This window comes from Beta vulgaris, chromosome 4, assembly GCF_026745355.1.
Source record: "Beta vulgaris subsp. vulgaris cultivar EL10 chromosome 4, EL10.2, whole genome shotgun sequence".
NCBI classification, from domain to species: Eukaryota; Viridiplantae; Streptophyta; class Magnoliopsida; order Caryophyllales; family Amaranthaceae; genus Beta; species Beta vulgaris.
This window is the reverse complement of record NC_079205.1, coordinates 30,687,256-30,707,466: the sequence shown is the minus strand read 5'-3', so window position 1 is coordinate 30,707,466 and position 20,211 is coordinate 30,687,256. Positions and strand designations below refer to the sequence as shown.

The following is a 20,211-nucleotide window of genomic DNA, read 5'->3' as shown; positions in this document are numbered from 1 at the left end:
GGTGCTAAAACTCTTAGAATTTTCCCTTCCAATATAAATAACTAAGCTATCCGCCAAAAACTCATCTTCCATTTTATTACGCAGTCTTGTCTTCATGGTTTTCATGGCTGAGAACGCTCTTTCAGTTGTAGCTGTTGACACAAGAAGAGTCAATATTAGACGTATTAATCTGTCAAATAAAAAATAAACATCTGACTTTCCTGTTTTTGCCCATTGTTCACAAACCTCCTCCAAAGTAGAATAATTTCTCATATTTTGATCATCTTTCACTTCACAAATGAAATGTTGCAATTGATCCTTCAGATTGTACCTCTCTTGCTCCGTAAAATATTTTGGATAATACTTTTCTACCAGTATGCAAATCTTATTGATATCAAATTGTTTAAACCATCCTTTGGCTCTAACAATGACGACAATGTCAAGAGCTCCAAGGCATTGTCGTTAAATCTGCGGTTCAGCTCTTATAATTGGTTGTCAATTGTACTTAAAAATATTTCAACTCGATAAAAATGGTTCATCGTAACTCGACCGTGTTGATGACGAGCTCTACCCTTACGAGCTAGATAAGGAGCATTCATATCAGGCCTCTTGTGCCGATATTGTTGCTGGTAGCTACCTATTGTTTGTTGTTGGGAATTGCGGTCAGGGAGAAAATTAAATATATCTATTGGAATATGTTTATTTGTTGTAGATCCCTAACCATGTATGTCAGGCAAGTTAATAGAGTAGGAAGCTATCATAATCCTATTATAATAAGTGATGATGAAGGTGATGTGAATAACTACACCAGACCTAAAATACATGTCTATTATAACACTGAGGACATAGATGAGTTTGAAGATGAGATCTTCACGCCTGAACAATACAAGGAATTTAAGGACAAGAATGATAATGTTGCACCTTAGATCAATATTTATGTATTTATGTTAAAGAAAAAAAATCATATAATATAATAATGTTGGATAGTTGGCCAACAAGTGGTTAGATTTATTTTATGGTACTTTTGTTTTTCTTTTTAGGAAAATATAATGTTATAGTTACAACAATTATTTAATAGTACCCTTTTAGAGGAATAAAAGTTAAATATTTATTTATTCGAAAGAGTAAGAATTTATTTTGGGCACATGTTGGGAATCTTTTATTATTTGATTTTTATTGTGTGATTGAATTCTTTTTTGTTGTTTTCCACATGAGTATTTCTATGTGAATACTTTCTCATGAATGATTATGTGATTACTAAAGAACATTTAGTGTTGTACTTGGAACTATTTGAGAAATTGTTTGTTGATGCAATTTGGTTTGATCAAATCAAATGTTTCCTTCTTAGATTGGCATATAAGTTATATTGAAACCTAAAGTAGAGTTACATTAATTTCAGGACACGCATCAGGATGGCTAATAGCAACAACGACCTAGCTGATGCTATTCGCCTCTTAGCTTAAAAACTGACTCTGGAGAGAGATGAGCGTCCCGATACTACTGGGGACATGTTTGAAAGGTTAGCTAAGGTTAAGCCACCATACTCTAAGGGGAAATTTGATCCTACCTTCGTAGAAAATTGGATTAAGGAGTTTGAGAAAATCTTTGAGGCTGTGAACTATCCTGAGGGCATGAGAGTGGGTCAGGCTGTGTTGTATCTTAAGGATGAGGCTGACTTATGATGTAGAGAAAGTGGAGCTAGACTGAGTAGTGTGGAAGGATTCACTTGGGATGCTTTTGTTATTTCCTTAAGGGGGAAGTTTTACCCTACGTTTATGAGGAAACAGAAGGCCCAGGAGTTCATTAACCTTAGGATGGGTAGTATGACCATCTTTGAGTATTAGAGCAAGTTTATAGCACAGTCGAGGTTTGCACATGAGGTTGTAGCTACTGAGGAATTAAAGGCTAAGAGGTTTGAGCAAGGGTTGACTGATGAGATACAGCTGGGGTTAGGAGGTGAGACCTTTACATCCCTAGACATTGTGTATGGGAGAGCCGCCCACATTTATTGACTTCAATCGAGGTGGGATAAAAAGAATGTTGTGGTAGGTGAGAAAAGGAAGAGTTATAATGCTGGGGGAACCAGGGAGCTTCAAGAGAAACATGAATGGGAATGGGAATGGGAATTTACAAGGGAGGGATAACCAGGACAACAACAATAAGGGTCGAGCTGAGAGAGTGTATCACTGTAAGAAGTGTAACAACAACCACCCTGGTAGAGAATGTAAGGGAGAACCAGTAACTTGTAACTACTGCCAAAAGAAGGGCCATAGGGAGTATGAGTGCTTTATTAAGAAAAGAAAAGAGCAGAATGGCAATATGAGTTGTAATCAGGTCAGATCGGGGTTCAACCAGTCGGGAAACCAAGGTTCTAAGCCTGTAGGGTCGCTGAACAACCAAGGGAACTATAATAAGCCTGCTAGTGAGAACCTCAACCAGAGTAAGGCTCCAGGTAAATTGTACGTGATGAGTCGCAATGAAGCTGAAAGATTTGCCGACGAAGTTTATGGTACTTTTTCTATTAACTCTGTCCTCGTTAAAACATTATTTCACTCGGGAGATACTTATTCTTTTGTGTCGTCATCTGTCCTTAAGAGTTTAGGGTTAGTAGATTATGAAGAAATTGACTTGCCTATCAGTATACCAACTAGGGAGATCATAAGGTGTACCAAATTATTTAGAATTTTGCCTCTGAAGATAGGAGACTGTGTATTTCCATCTGACTTAATAGAATTCAATTTGGGAGACCTAGATGTTATTCTTGGGATGAACTGGTTAAGTTTTGGGAAGTCTAAGAAATTTGGAGTTATCTTTGCGATGCAAGTGAGGAAGTTGATGAAGAAAGGGTGTGAGTTGTTTTTCTGTAGTGTGCAGGATGTGAGTAAGGAAGTTGGGTGAATATTGAGGATGTCCCGATTGTGAACGAGTTTATGGACGTATTTCTGAGCGAGATTTCGGGTATGCCACCTGCGAGAGTTGTTGAGTTCACCATAGACTTAGTTCTTAGAACTACACCAATATCTAAGGCACTCTATAGAATGGCACCACCTGAGATGAGTGAGTTGAAGACGCAATTGCAGGAGTTGCTGGAGAAGGGTTATATTAGGCCTAGTGCATCACCTTGAGGATCTCCTGTGTTGTTTGTGAAGAAAAAGGATGGGAGTATGAGGTTGTGTATTGACTATAGGGAACTAAACAATGTAACCATCAAGAACAAGTATCCTTTGCCTAGAATAGATGACCTATTTGATCAGTTAAATGGAGCTAGTTTGTTCTCGAAGATTGAATTATGTTCGAGGTATCACCAGTTGAAGTTAACTGATAAGGATGTGCCTAAGACTGCCTTTAGGACGCGTTATGGTCATTATGAGTTCACTATAATGCCATTTGGGTTAACCAATGCTCTTATCATATTTATGGACCTAATGAATAGGATTTTCCATGAGTTTCTAGATAAGTTCGTGGTGGTTTTCATTGATGATATACTAATATATTCAAGGAACGAGGTAGAGCATGATGAGCACTTGAGAATTATTTTGGAGACGCTTAGGAAGAATCAATTATATGCCAAGTTCTCTAAGTGGGAGTTTCGTATGGAGAAAGTAGCATTTTTGGGTCACTATGTGTCTAAGGAAGGAGTCTCTGTAGATCCTGCTAAGATTCAAGCTATGAGTGAGTGGCCAACTCCAAAGAATTGTCAGATATTAGAAGTTTCCTAGGTCTATCTGGCTATTATAGGAGATTTGTGAGAGATTTTTCGAAGATAGCGAGGCTCATGACCAATTTAATGAAGAAAGAGGCAAAATTGGAGTGGAGTGAAAAGTGTGAAGAAACCTTTCAGATTTTGAAGCAACGTTTGACCTCCGCACATGTTTTGACCCTACCTGATGGGAATGAGGGATTTGAGGTGTATAGTGATGCTTTTCAAATAATGGTTTGGATGTGTGTTACAGCAGAACCTTATGAGGCTAATTACCCTGCCCATGATCTAGAGTTAGCTGCCATAGTGTTTGCATTGAAAATTTGGAGACATTACCTATATGGGGCAACCTGTAAAATATTTACTGACCATAAGAGCTTGAAGTACATTTTCACCCAAAAAGACTTGAATATGAGGCAAAGGAGATGGTTGGAGTTGATTATATACTATGACATAGACATCTAGAGGGGAAAGCGAATTTTATCGCCAATGCCTTGAATAGAAACTCGAGTCATAGCATGAGTGCCTTGGTAGTCCCTGAGGAGTTGTGTCGAGATATGCAAAGGTTGAGCCTAGAAATTCTAAATCTTGGGGAAAGTGAGGCAAGACTGAGCGCTTTATCTTTGGGGTTGTCAGTTTTCGATGAGATCAAAGAGGGTCAAGTTGGGGATGAGCACCTAGATAAGATTAAGGAGAAGATGAAGCAAGGGAAGGAGGCCGACTTTAAGATCCATAATGATGGAAGTTTGAGGTTTAAGGGGAGATGGTGTGTGCCACAAAAGTGTAATAATGACCTTAAGATACATCTTATGGATGAGGGGCATAACACTCCATATTCTGTGCACCCTGGGGGTGACAAGTTGTACAAAGACCTTAAGGGGATCTATTGATGGCCAAACATGAAGCGTGAGGTAACCGAATATGTGTCTAAGTGCCTAACCTGCGAGAAAGTGAAGATAGATCATAACAGACCCATGGGGAAGGTTCAATCCTTAGATGTTCCTGGATGGAAGTGGGATTCTATTTCTATGGATTTTATTACTGCTTTGCCTAGGACAAGGAGTGGCAATGATACTATTTAGGTTATTATAGACCGACTGATGAAGTCCGCCATATTCATACCTATTAAGGAGACATGGAAGAAGAAGAAACTTCCAAAGACGTACATTAGGCATGTAGTGAGATTGCATGGGGTTCCAAGAGATCCAATTAAATCTTGGGACAACATTAAAAATAAGTACAATCTTCCACCCTACGACTGATGGTCAGACTAAGAGGACTAACCAAACCATGGAGGATATGTTGAGAGTGTGCGCTATTGATTTCCAAGGTAGTTGGGAGGACCAATTAGACCTGATCGAATTTTCCTATAACAATAGCTATCATGCGACCATTAAGATGGCACCTTTTGAGGCACTATATGGACGGAATTGTAGAAGTCCCGTTTGCTAGAATGACTTTAGTGATAATATAGTCTTGGGGACAGAGTTTATTGAGGAAACCGTCAAGAATGTCAAACTGATTCAAGGTAGAATTCAAGCTGCTCAAATAGGCAAAAAAGTTATGCCGACTTAAAACGATACGAAGATGAGTTCGCAGTATGTGATAAAGTGTTCTTGAAAGTTTCACCAACTAAAGGTGTCATGAGATTTGGGAAAAAACTCAAGTTAAGTGCCAAATATGTAGGCCCATATGAGATTTTGGAAAGAATTGAGAAGGTAGCTTATAATTTGGCGTTGCCAATGGAGTTTGAGAAGATGCACGATGTGTTTCATATTTCCCAACTCAGACGTTATATCCCTGATGAGCATCATGTTTTGGAGCCTAAGAGGATACAGATTGTTAGTAGCACCACATATGAGGAAAGGCCTGTGAAGATTCTTGACAAGAAGGTGCATAGTATACGTAATAAGGATATCCATATCGTGAAAGTACTTTGGTCTAACCACGAGTCTGAAGATGCAACGTGGGAAGCCAAAGATGAAATGAAGAAGAAATATCCAGACTTGTTCCTTGAAGTGAGTTACGAGGGTGTAACTCGTTTTCTTTAAGAGGGCTAGAATGCGATAGAATTTCGCGCTTTTTACCTATTTTTATGAGATTTTTATGCAATTTTATGCTTATTTTGGCGATTTGCACATGTTGGTGCAAAATAAATAGATTCTCCGTGTAGTAAAGTGCGTTCAAGAAGTAACGCAAGTATTTCTCAAATGAAAATTTAGATCAAAATTTTCGAAATATATGAAATTTTGTGTCAAATTTCGAGACGAAATTTCTTTTAAGAGGGGTAGACTGTAATCCCCCGTAAATTTATGAATTTTATAAATATATTTTAGTATATATATATATATATATATTATATATATATATTATATATATATATAATATTATAATATTTATTATATATATATATATAAGGGAAAGGATCCGCTGAAAACCACTCTTTGGCTGAAAACTGAAAACAAAGTAACTTTTAACCCCTTTAGGGTAACTTTTAACACTTTTAGGGTAACTTTTGTCAGTTTTAGGGTAACTTTATTATATTAAGGATAGTTCTATGTATTTCAAGGGTAACTTTATTTATTATAAGAGTAACTATTACCACTTTTAAGGTAACTTTTTACCTTGAAATACATGTTAGTGAGAGGGGGGGTAACAAATAGCTTTAAAACAGCAACTAATCACATTACTTTGGCAACTAATAACAATACTTTGTATGAATTTCGCCAAATATATGTTAGTGAGAGAGGGTAACAAATAGCTTTAAAACAGCAACTAATAACAATACTCTGGAAACTAATAAAAAACTTGATATAGGGTAACTTTTAAGTTTTCAACAAATCTACACCAAAATCCACCAAAAATTCACAAGTCAAAAATCAAATCACCGACAACAGTCACGTAATTTGACAATTACAATTAGAAGATCAGAAGAGTATGCTTTATTTTCAATATTCAAGCTATTGAAAAGTAAACAACTTTTAACAAGAATAAAAGAAAAATCAAGAAGAATGAATGTTAATAGCCTAAAAAAAGCATCTAATATGAATCCAAAATTGAGCAATCCAATAAAAATCCATAAGAATAGTCCAAAATTGAACGAAAAATGAAGATCTCTTCGCAATTTCGATCGAAAATTACTAGATTCAAAAATTCAGTTGAAGATCTGAAAATGATGAACAAAATGAGCTCAAAATTATCATAAAATTAACAATTACTCATCAAATCACATAACTCTCAAACCAGAAAACAGAGAAATTTAAAATTATTCAACCTCATCAATCAATAATAAAAACAGAGATATTTCTTCATTTGAGGAACCGAGAATTCCGTCGAGGCCATGAACGGCGACGTTAACGGTGGCGAGCTGCCATTCCAACTCCACCAATCCCCGCAACTCCAACACAAACCCCACTCGCCACAATTCTCGACGCATTCGAAACAACAACATCCGCGAACAAAACTACAACAAACTCGTCGGAACTCAGCGTTCCTTTCGCCGGAGAACTCTTTCGAAGTGATTGATACGCGTCGTCGACTTGCGCGCGTGAGGGCGGTGAGGGACGCCACGTTTTGAGGATAGGGGAGGAGAGAGAATTTCGGAGGGAGGTGTGGAGGCGGATGGAAGCATCGGAGAGTTGGTAGGCGAAGATGTTGTTGTGGGAAGTTTGTTGAGTTAGGGATTGGAGATCGGAAAAGATGGTGTTGCAGGAAGAGGTGAAGTCAGTGAAATGCTGTAGAGAAAAGAGAAGGAGGAGAGAGAGGAGAGAAGGGGAAGAGCAATGACGATTCAACTGTTTACCTATAAGAATAGATCGCGTCTGTTAGATGTAATCCAATGGTTAGGATTGTCTGTTTTCAGTTTTTAGATTAAGAGGTGGTTTTCACAAGATCCCATTCCTATATATATATATATATATATATTTAAATATAATTTAGTTTAAAATTATTTATTTATTTAAAAGGTGTACTGTTTTGAAAGTCAAAGGAATTATTTTAAGGATTTAAGGAAGTTAAAATATTTTATTAAGTCATGCTTTGAAAAGTATTTGATATACTATTTGGATTTGAAAAAGGAGTTTAAATGGCTTTGAGAACCCAAAAACTAATTGGACTAGGAAAAAAAAACTTCTAGTAATGTTAGGAGTTTATTCATCAGTCCTATACATAATTCAATCCTACTTAAAACCCAATTGTCTTTTCCTAATCCCAAAAGGAAAACTTACTTATAAATACACCAAACCCAAATATTTTACCCACACAAATTTTCTCTCTCCTCCCTCCCAATGACAAGAGCCGGCCAGCTTAGTTTCTTTCTTCCTCTCACGTTTTTCCTCTTCTTCTTCTTTTCTTCTCTTTCAAGAAACATTTCTTCTTCCACAAGAAACTCCAAAACTTCACAACACCACCACCACCGCCGACCACGACTTTCGGCTGCCGTTGTTGCCACCCTCCACGGCCAACCCTTCCCCTTGTTCCTCTTCTTGTTTTGGTTTGATTACTTTTCTTCTTCCTCAAGTTTTGATTAAAGATTATGTTTTTATGTTTTGTTTTAGTATTAATTATGATTAGAAGCTTTAATTTATTATTTTGATGATGAATCTATGATTATATAAATTATGTATTAATAGAATAAAAATGCAGACTTGATTATTATGTTTAAATTGGATTTTTAATTATCAAAGCATGGATTTTTAGGGTGTTAAATATTGAAAAATCATAGTAGCATGTTATAAACTATGAAATTGATTAAATTTATGAATTTAAGCATGTTTAAGTATGTTTGAAGGGACTTTTAATAAATTATAAGTTGCAGGAATTTTAGAAAGGTTGTTATTAAATGGAGTTATATGGATTTTAATGATTAGTATAGTAGTCTATGCTAGGGAATATAAGTAATTGAAGTTTTACTGATAAAAACAGCTTTTAAATATTTTTTAAGGAAATATAAAGTTGCTGGAATTTATTTAGAGTATTGATTATAAATTCTATTGGTTGTTTTAGGCGGAGATTTCTGTGTAGGCGACTTCTAAAGTTGTTAAAACTGACCTATCAATTTATCAACACAAGGTACGTACATACCTATGTGCTGTTTGATGTAGTATCATGATTTTAGGAAGGAAAATTATGTAGTATCATGTATAGGAACTTTGTGATGAGTTCATATATGATTGTTACTATGATTGGATTTTACATATTTTATGCTTGTGTGCGAACATATTAAGTATGAGATTTATATCATGTTTATAGGAAAGATTGATGCAAGCATGTTGATTGGGAACTTTGTTTATTAATTCACATGGGAGAATTAATATATTTATTAGTTGTATCATGATTGAATCATGTGTTCCCTTATATTATTATTTTCATTACTTTATGAGGACTGTGGACTTTATTTGGTAAATTGATAATTTATGCCTTTGAAAGGTAGGTTAGTTATTGGCTAGGCTCAACAAATAAGAAGGGTTGGATTAAAGAAAAAATTAATCTTGGGTTGTTAGTAGGGATGGGCATGGGCCGGATCTGGGACGGGTCCAACTAGACCCAGACCCGCATTTTTTTATTTGGACCTAGACCCGTCCTAGACCCACAGGGTCTAAAAATTTTGGACCCTTACTTAGACCCATTGGGTCTGATGGGTCTTGGGTCCAAAATGGATCTCAAGCATATTTTGACTTTCTATTTATTTTTACCTTGCGTTTTGTTACGCACATTTTTCTTATTAATTAAAATGATATGGGGACCAAAATAGTAGTTTAATTCTTACACAAAATATCCTAAATTAAACAACCACAACAATGTAATACCAAAAATGTTACAACTCACAATTGGTCTACAATAAGTTTAAGTTACTCAAATTCATGATAATAATAAAATTCTTTCAAAGTAGAACTAGGGATTCGAAGTGCGAAGTGAAGCAGAGAGACGGAGAGAAACAGGAAGGTCGAAATTCGAAGTGGTCGGTTATGGCTTGTGTGTATTACTGTGTTAGGGTGTAGGGATTTATGGTAAAATTAGTTTATATTTTATATTATTTTTTATATATTTATGTGTTAAAAAAATACACCGGGTCTGTAGGTAGGATCTGGGTCTAAACTTACTAGACCCGGACCTGTTTCTATAAACTTAGACCCATATCCGACCCGGACCCAATGGGTCTCAAAAATTTTGACCCAAACCCTTAAAAATAGGCTGGGTCCAACCGGGTTTGGGTCGGGTCCTGGACCCATGTCCATCCCAAGCTGTAAGTTGTATGATCACTTATTTAATCCTATGATAACTTGTTTAATCCTAAGATAAAAGAAATAAAGTTGTGGGTGTTTGATTATATATTATCTAGGTTGCTTGCGTGTCATGACAAGTAATAATTGATAAATCATGTAAAATGAAACTTGGATAGTGATAAACTTTAGGCTGGTGCACGTCTGAAGTTGGACAATCAGGAGTTGCGGTACATGGTGGTCGTGTCATGGCTTTTTCTAGGAATCGGATTGATCATTGTTCCTATTTTTATTTCAAAGATTCTTGGATGTCGTAGGTCATTATGGAATACGGAGTCGTGCTCGTATTTCGTTTTCCTAGGGGAAGGTTGATTTTTAGTTAGACAACTCGGTCCAATGACTATTCCATTCAAGTAATAAAAAGGTTGTTAAAGTTTAGTTCAGTAGAACATATCTGCAGATTGTTATGTTGTTATTTATCCGTGCCTAATATTTATTAGTATCATGTTAGGAATGTTATTTATTATTATGTAGTACTCATCTTTGATGATTGTGTGCTTTGTTTGTATGTGTTGATCATGGCTTTGCCTTATTGATCCTGTGATGATCCATTCTTGGTGAGCAGATTCTCTAGTGCATTGACATCAACAGGTGTGCAGATGATGCATCATGGGGTTTCGGGAATGGAGAACTTGTGTAGCATATTGATATATTTATTGTTTTATAGTAGATACATTTATACCTAAGTTTGGTTTGAAGTTAACATTAACAGTATTGTTTGGTTTTAAAGATAACTTTGTTATTTATTATATTTCAATTATAAAGTAGTTATATGTTTTCCGCCGCAAAATTCTGAATAAGCCGTTATGTATCACGCGGGTGATAACTTTAATGATTCTCTAGTTTTATATTTGGAAAGTATTTTGAAAAATAGAGAATTATCGGGGTGTTACAATATTGGAACAAGTTGTTCGAGTCTTTAGAAAAGATTTGTGTTTTGCGTTTGTTTTGTAACATGGTATAATATGAGTGGTGCGTGATGTTAATGATGATCACAAGATGAGGAGTTGTTATATATTGTGCGTGAAGTATATTATAGTAGGATGAGTTTACCGAGTGATGTAATTTGGTGTGATGATGAATTTGGTGTGTGATGATGTTGGGTGTAACTTGTTAAGCGTTGACTTTGGGAACTAGTGATGGTATGCTATTGTTAGGAGAATGGAAAAGAAATATGCGTGGAGTGATAAGGTGGGAGGGTGAAGATGTAGTATCATGATCAGGTGGGGATTAATGAGATTGGTTAGCCGAGTAAATTAGTTTGTGCTGTGAGATTTTTGTTAGGTGTTGCCGTGTGAATTTGTGAGTTAGGCCTTGGTAGATTTTTGCTGATGATGGTCTCCTTTTTATAAGAGCTACCCGACAGGAATGCAAACTAATTAATAGTTGATATTCTCAACCAATATGAATAAACATCTGGGCGGAAAATTAATTATGAAAAGTTGGAAGTCTCGTTTAGCCAAGGAGTTGATGGTGCAAAGAGAAGTGTTGAGGGGGATTTTGAATATGAGACAAGTTGACAAGCATGAGAAGTATCTTGGTATCCTTTCTGTTGTAGGAAGATCGAAGAAAGCTCTCTTTGATTCTCTGCTCGATAGAATTTGTTAGAAACTCCAAGGTTGGAAGGAAAAATTATTATCGAGAGCCGGGAAGGAAATTCTCCTAAAGTCTGTCATCCAAGCCATCCCAACTTATTTTATGGGGGTTTATAAGTTTCTGAAATATGTTATCCAACGAATACAATCAGTTATGGCTCGATTTTGGTGGGGTAATTTGGGTACGCAACGAAAAACTCATTGGAAGACTTGGGAGTCGATATGCAGTTTAAAATATTTTGGAGGTATGGGTTTCAAGGATTCAAAAGTGTTCAATGATGCTCTTTTGGGGCGTCAAGCATGGAGGCCTATTAGGAAACCCAATTCACTTTTTGGCCGGGTTATGAAAGCGAAGTACTACCCTAACTCCGATTTTATTGATGCATCGCTTGGTTACTATTGCAGTTTTTCGTGGAAAATTATTTGGAGTTCAAAGGCTCTTGTGAAAGAGGGATGTATATGGAGAATAGGTATAGGTGAAAATGTTAGAGTGTGGGATGCACCATGGGTGGCGGATGACCAAGGGCGTTTCATTACTAGCGCGCCTTGTGAAGGTATTCATCGAGTTTGCGACCTGATTGACACTCGAAGTGGGGAATGGAACTTTGATCTTCTCGAAGAACGTTTTAGTGACCGTGATAGAAAATGCATTCTTTCCATACCATTGTGTGTTGAATACCCCCAACGTCATGAGATGACTTGGGCATTATCGAAGGATGGTTTATATTCCGTCAAAACAGCTTATTTGCTTGGAAAAGGCCTCGATCTGGACTCTTTCCACCAAGCCTGGGTTGTCATTTGGAAGATTGACGACAACCCTAAGGTTCGTCATTTTTTGTGGAGGTTGTGCTCTCACTCGTTGCCTACTAAAGCTCTCTTGAAATATCGTCACCTTATTGAAGAAGATGCGTGCCCTTGGTGTTGTGGTGCCCCGAAAACGGACACCCATGTGTTATTTGAGTGTCCACGGATTGTTGAGCTTTGGCGAGATTGTTGCTACGAAGATATGTGCGTGAGTGAGCTAGGTATTATTATGTGTGATAGAGTGGCTAGTTGGAAGTTGTTGGACAAGAAATTGGTGGTTAAGGGTTGCTTTTTAATGTGGTGCATATGGGGGGAACGTAATCAGTGGGTTTTCAATGGCAAGAGGACCCAAGATGCTATTATAATTGCTCGAGTTCCAAGACTCGTGGACAAACATGACACTTTTACCAAGCGCATCTATCACTCGCAAGGTACGCACGTTGGCATCCCCAAATCATGGCAAGCTCCACCTGAGGGGTTCGTGAATATTAATGTTGATGCCTCGCTAGCGGTGGATGGATGGGTTGGCCTTAGTGTTGTGGCTCGAGGTTCGCATGGAAATGTACTGTTTGCTGCTTCTCGTCGCCAAAAGGCTCATTGGGCACCAAAAGCTTCCGAGGCCAAGGCCCTAGCTATGGGGGTCCATCTTGGGAAGCGTTTTGGGTTCAAAGAGGTTATTATTGAATCTGACTGCCAAACACTCGTCAACCGTCTCTCAAAGAGTGCTATCTTTCTCTCGGATTTGGATGCTATCCTTCACAATATCCTTTCTTCATGTACTTCTTTTTCTTCTATCATTTGGTCTCATGTCTTACGTGACGGGAATTTTGTAGCCCATCACTTAGCTAAGCTAGTTCTGTTTGGTACTGAACAAATATGGGAAAACCATGCTCCTGTGGAGGTAGCTCCCTATGTACTTATGGACACTTTGTTCTTGAATTAATACTAGCTTGCTATTTTCCCCTCAAAAAAGAAAAAATATAGTGTAGGTAGTTGAGTAGTAATAGGTTTTTGAAAACAATAAGGTTTTAAAAGATTTTAGAAAATACTTAGTAGGTCTCGAAAAGATTTTTATCATAAAAGATTTTAGAAAACAATTAGTAAAAGATATTTAAAAACACTTTGGAAAAAGATTATTTTTGTAAAAGTTATTTTTATTAATAAAATTAATCAATATAATAATTAATTTTATTAATTAAATTGGGCTAGAAAAGGGGTTCCATAAAATTGGGCTTTCATAAAACTATTTTTAAAAGGTTTTCGAAAATGGCTTGCAAAAAGGTTATTTTAAAACGTCTTAGAAAGTGGACTTAATAAAACTAATTATAAAAAAAAAGGTTTTCGGATATGAGTTAGAAATGATTTTGGCTGAAAACATTTTATTTTAGACTCATTCTTAATTCTTTCCTTTATCCGGCTCAATTGGAGCGGGGTATTAGTCATTATAGGGTACTAAATGGGGAGACATGATTATGTGCCTACAGAAGCCCCCACTTTGACCGAGGTTTGCAATACCAAACGTCAAAATAAACGTGTCTGGACGAAGAATGATTCTAGATGCTCTGCAATCCAAAAATCACTCTTTTAAGCCAGTACTTGCAAAACAAGCAAAAGTTTCAGGAACAGACATATGCGAAACATATTTGCAAAATGATTGTAAATTGGCAAAAATGAAATCACATAGGTGAAAATGAATCATGAGCTACTCTGGTCCGGCTCATGTCGGGATAGAGTTATTATGGTCCCGCTCAGTGATGTTGATGAAGATGGGTAGAGCTATAATGATCCGACTCACGACGAGATAGAGTTATTATGGTCTGGCTCACGACGGGATAAAGCTATTATGGTCTGGCTCACGATGGGATATAGCTATTATGGTCCCGCTCCGGGGTATTATTGGTAATGTGTACAACTATTATGGCCCGGCTCACGACGGGATAGAGCTATTATTAGGGGTGAAAGTTATTCGGCTAAAATCTGAAATCCAATCCAATCTGAAGTAGTAATTCGTATCGGATTCGAAATGTGTTTGGATTGGATTCAGATTGAAATTTTTTGAAAAAGTTGGATTTTCGGATCGGATTGGATTAAGGTTAATCAGATCCAAAAATCCAATATAACTGAATAGTAATGTGCCTTCTATTATGTATCTGGGTTGGGTTTAAGTGCTTAATAGATTTTTCATTAAAAAAAAGCCTAGTTTATAGCTTAGTAGGCGTAACACTTCAATCTTTCCCCTAAAACCCTAACATCACTTAATTCCTCATTTCCTAAACCTACTAGGCTGTTGTTGTGCTTAATATATATAATCGGAAAACTGGAGTTTTAAAAAATCGAATTTTCGAATCGGATCCAATCTGCAGTATGAAAATTCGGATTGGATTGGATCGGATTCAAATAATTGGTTTGGATTCGAATTTGAAAATTGAAATCTAAATTTTGTTTGGATCGAATTGGATTAGGCCCTAATCCAAACCGTGCATCGAACTTTCACCCCTAGCTATTATGGTCCCGCTCCAGGGCATTGATAATGTGTAGAGCTATTGTGGTCCGGCTCACGACGGGATAGAGCTATTATGGTCCCGCTCCAGGGTGTTGATAGTGTGTAGAGCTATTATGGTCCGGCTCACTATGGGATGGAGCTATTATCGTCCAACTCCAGGGTGTTGATAATGTGTAGAGCTATTATGGTCCGGCCTCACGAAGGGATAAAGTTATTATGATCCCACTCCAGTGTATTGATAATGTGTAGAGCTATTATGGTCCGACTCAGGACGGGATAGAGCTATTATGGTCCTGCTCCAAGGTGTTGATAATGTGTAGAGCGATTATGGTCCGGCTCACAAAAGGATAGAGCAATTATGGTCCCATTCCATGATGTTGATAATGTGTAGAGCTATTATGGTCAGGCTCACGTCGGGATAGAGCTATTATGGTCCCGCTCCATGTTATTGATGATGTGTAGAGCTATTATGGTTCAGCTCACATCGAGGTAGAGCTATTATGGTCCCGCTCCAACGTATTGATGATGTAATGCTGATGTGATTCTTTATGTAAGAATTCACTAGAGTTGGGCTCTTGATGTAGTTTAGTGGATTTATTTATGAAAGATTGGATTTTTATATATTTATTTAACGTAACCTTGAGTATATTGGCGTATTTCGTCGCAATAACTCAATTAGTAACCAAGATATGAAGAACTTAGGCGTATTTCGACTCAAAGTTCAACTAAATCAACTTCGGGGTAGTGGATCAGCAGTAAGCGGTGGTTGGGCAGCAGCCACACCACTTGATGTGATTCTTTATGGAAGAATTCACTTAGTTAGGGCTCTTGATGTAGTTTAGTGGCTTTATTTATGAAAGATTGGATTTTTATGTTTTTATTTAATGTAACCTTGAGTATACTGGCGTATTTCGTCGCAATAACTCAATTAGTAACCGGATATGAAGAACTTAGGCGTATTTCGACTCAAAGTTTAACTGGGTTTTTTGTGGATTCACTCCTGAAACTTTGTGGATTCTCTCCTGAAACTTTAATTCACAAGAATTAACTCAAAATCAATCTTTTTTTTAATATGGCCGAAAAACTCATATATATAGTACAAGTTTCCTAACCCTACTAGAATTAGTAAAACAACTAATAAACTTATCTATCTTTATCTTAAGGATCAAGATAAATAATATCCTATATATCACATGCCTATTACTAGTAAAATAAAACTCCTAATTAGACTTTGATAAGGAACTAGACTCCTAAGTATAATAGGATTCCTTTATCACTTAAACACTTAATTAAAATAAAGTTGAAATTAAAACCCTAATTTACATAGAATCCTAACAGAACTAGAATTCTATATAACGACTTCCATTTCATATCAAATGCAGACCCAACGCTGGATTTTTTCGCTGTTTTGGTTTGCAATGGTCCGCAAACCTCACGGTTGTCTCTTGGCTATGAAGCCCCTAAGCACATTGTAGAGGCTTGTGCGCAGGACGAAGAAGCCTGCGCTTGGCACAACATATTGCGTTAGACGCGTTTTGCTGCTTGTGGCACATCGTTGTCGGTGCGCTGGACGCAACATGTATAAAGCGCTTTTCTTCACATGTTAAATTGCAAACCTTGGCGAATAGATTTATTAAATGTTATGTACCTATAAATGTGAAGAATACACAAACAAACAAACAATTAGGGGACATGTATGTGTCCTTAGTGATGTAGGTGCTAGTGTATGAATAGGAAAAGACTTGACCTATAAAGAGTGTCCTCTAATATTGTAGACTTAAAGGTGCTATCGTGTGTGCATACGTGTGTGTATGTGTGTGTGACTCGATGATTGATGCTAGGATCCTATGGCTAAGGACGAAGGATGCAATGCTTGACACAATGCTTAGATGATACAAATATGTAATGTAAATCCAGAGATATGACACTAATGCAGATGATATGATTTGATGATTTGATCGTTCCATTAGAAGCTCAAATTTTTGTTTTGATAACTGTTTTTGAAAGAGAAGAAAGGGGAATCCCCAAGGATGATCCACGTAAGTTATGCTTGATTCAAAATGTGTCGTAGTTGTTACGGGTCTAACTTAGCCCATAAAACAGTTAGGATTTGGGGATGGAGCCAGTTGAGGTGGAGATACAATCTCTAAGGGTGATAGCAGAAAGTAAAATTTTTTAGAAGACAAATAGTTCAAAACTCGTTATGATGAGCTTGCATTCGCTGATAAGCACCGATTAAAAGCTTTGCATAACATTGAACTCTATCAACGGAGAATTGGTCGTGCATTTAACAAAAAGGTTCGAGATAGATACATTCAAGAAGGGGATCTAGTTTCAAAGGAATATAAAGCTCCGGTGCATGATCCTCAGGAAAAATTAAAACCTAACTGGTATGGCTTTTAAAAAGTCTATTTTGAAACATTTTAGAAAGTGGGCTTGATAAAACTAATTATAAAAAAAGGTTTTCGTATATGAGTTAGAAATGGTTTTGGCTTAACACATTTTATTTTAGACTAGTTCTTAAGTCTTTCCTCGATCCGGATCAATTGGAGTGAGGTATTAGTCATTATAGGGTACTAAATGGTAGAGGTGATCATGGGCCGGGATGGGCCACGGCAAAAAAAAATTGCCCATTGGTCAGGCCGAGCCTAAATTCGGGCCGAATTTTTGTGCCCAAAGCCCGCTATTTCGGGCCTAAATTAGTGGGCTTTTCGGGGCAAAAAACGGGTCGGGCTAAAAAAATAGACTAAAAAGTCGTTTTTGGCCCAAAGCCAAAAAAATTCGGGTTGGGCCTGACCGCGGGACGAAAATTTCTACCCAAAAATGGGCCAGGACAAAATGACCAGCTCTACTAAATGGGGAGACACGATTATATGTCTATAGAAACCCCCACTTTGACTGAGGTTTGCAAAATCCAAAGTCAAAGTATACGTGTCGGGACGGAGAATGACTCTAGATTCTCTACAATCCAAAATCACTCCTTTACGACAGTACTTGTAAAACAAGCAAAAGTTTCAGGAATCATGAGCTATTCTGGTCCGACTCATGTCGGGGTAGAGCTATTATGTTCCCGCTCAATGGTGTTGATGAAGATGCATATAGCTATTATGGTCCGGCTCACGACGAAATAGAGCTATTATGGTCTGGCTCACGACAGGATAGAGCTATTATGGTCCGGGAAATAACAGGATAGAGCTATTATGGTCTCGCTCCAGGATATTGATAATGTGTAGAGCTATTATGGTCCGGCTCACGACGGGATAGAGCTATTATGGTCCAGCTCCAGGGTGTTGATAATGTGTAGAGTTATTATGGTCCGGCTCACGATGTGATAAAGCTATTATGATCCCGCTCCATGGTGTTGATAATGTGTAGAGCTATCATGGTCCGGCTCACGACAGGATAGAGCTAATATGGTCCCGCTCTAGGGTGTTGCTAATGTGTAGAGCTAGTATGGTTCGGCTCACGACAGGATAGAGCTTATTATGATCCTCCTCCAAGGTGTTGATAATGTGTAAAGCTATATGTGTCAGGACGGAGAATGATTCTAGATGCTCTCCGATCCAAAGTCACTCTTTTAAGACAGTTCTTGCAAAACAAGCAAAAGTTTCAGGAACACACATATGCGAAAACATATATGCAAATGATTGTAAATTGGCAAAAATGAAATGACATAGGTGAGAAGGAATCATGAGTTATTCTAGTCCGGCTCATGTTGGGATAGAGCTATTATGGTCCCGCTCAAAGGTGTTGATGAAGATGGGTAGAGCTATTATGGTGCAGCTCACGATGCGATAGAGCTATTATGGTCCAGTGTTCAAGCCTAGTCAAGCATGTCACCACAGCTGGAGCAGTATAACTAATGGAATTTGATGGGAATGAATTCACCCATTTCACTAATCTTGATCAGTTGAAGAAATATTACGTTTAGGCATCAAAGTAATTGTAATTGTTATGGTCAAGTAACCAAGCAATCTACGGATTTCGTATCCTATCTGTTTATTCTTAATAACCATGCCATGTATTCGCAGATATTCATAGAGTGTGTTAAAAAAAAAGAAGAAAAAAACAACAAAAAAAGAGAAAAAGAAAAATCATGATACATGTGAAGATGTTTTTGTTAAGGTTTTATGTGCTATGCAAGGCCGGTTATGGGCCTGTGTAAGCTGCCCAGCTGAATAGGGCCCCAAAATTTGGAGGACCCCACAATTTTCACTTTCTCCCATAAATTGTTCTTCAACCTTCCATAACTTCATTCAATCCTCCAGATTCTTCTCCTTCTCTACTTACTCTTGAAATTTCCCATAAATGCTTTTAAACTTTCCATATATCATTTATTCTCTAAATTTCCAACTAATTCTCTTATTTTAACCAAAATTTACATCTATAAAGCCTCACCTTCCTCTATCAATTACAACCCTCTCTAGCTCTCTCAATTATAACGGTATGAAATAAAATTAACTATCAATGGTGTATTCTATAACTTTCCAGTACTTCAATATGAAGTGTCAACAAACAATGCTCTCCAATTTGGACAATTATAATACTTCACGATTTGAGGATAGTGACATGAACTATGCATACTTTTCTTTTTCCTCTTTTTTTAAATACAAGTTATCTATAAATTACTGTTCTTTTTGTTCATCAATGTGTGTTTTTTTTTAATTTAATTTCAGATTTAATGAGATTTATATAAAATATTTATGGCTAGTACTTTATAATTCATGTTTTTGAAGGTAGAAGTGTAGAACTGTAGGAATTAGCTAGGGAAAACAAGAAATTGGAGTCTAGGAACAATGCTTTTAGTAACAAAAATGGACTTTCAAGTTTAATGTTTGAATTTTGAAGTTGAAGTGTTGTTGTATATTTCAATTTTGTACTTTCAATAGTTTCGATTTATATGATACTTAGAAAGTTGATATTGACTGGAAAGTTGTATTGTCATATTACTTACTATTTAGTAAAATAATTTGAGTTATTTTGGTGATTCACTCGGTAAAAGTATAGTTGTAATAAAACATTATTTGGAATAATTGTTATATTAATAAAAATTCGCTTTTTTAAGGCCTAATATGTAATATTAGAACAGGATCCCCAAAATATTTAAGACGGCCCTGGTGTTATGCTTTCATGTGTCATATGATTGATTAGTTATATTTGCATGTCATATTTAATGTTAAAATATGCAAGTGTTTAGAATCACATTCACATTGAATTTATTACAATTAGATAATTCTCATAAACAAATATTTTTTGTTCATCCTAACTAGGGTACTTTGTTTCATACAAAAAGAGACATAAAGCCTTTATTTCCTACCAAAATATTAAAAAAACAACAACATAGAAAAT

General features: G+C 36.7%; 1 protein-coding gene across 1 annotated transcript; it reads left to right on the top strand.

Moving 5' to 3' along the window:
* The first annotated feature begins 11,802 nt into the window (after positions 1–11,802).
* On the top strand, positions 11,803–13,302 carry LOC104907789 (uncharacterized). Its single transcript, XM_010696779.1, has one exon. It carries the CDS (start codon positions 11,803–11,805, stop codon positions 13,300–13,302), a length of 1,500 nt encoding a protein of 499 aa, XP_010695081.1.
* The last annotated feature ends 6,909 nt before the right edge of the window (positions 13,303–20,211 follow it).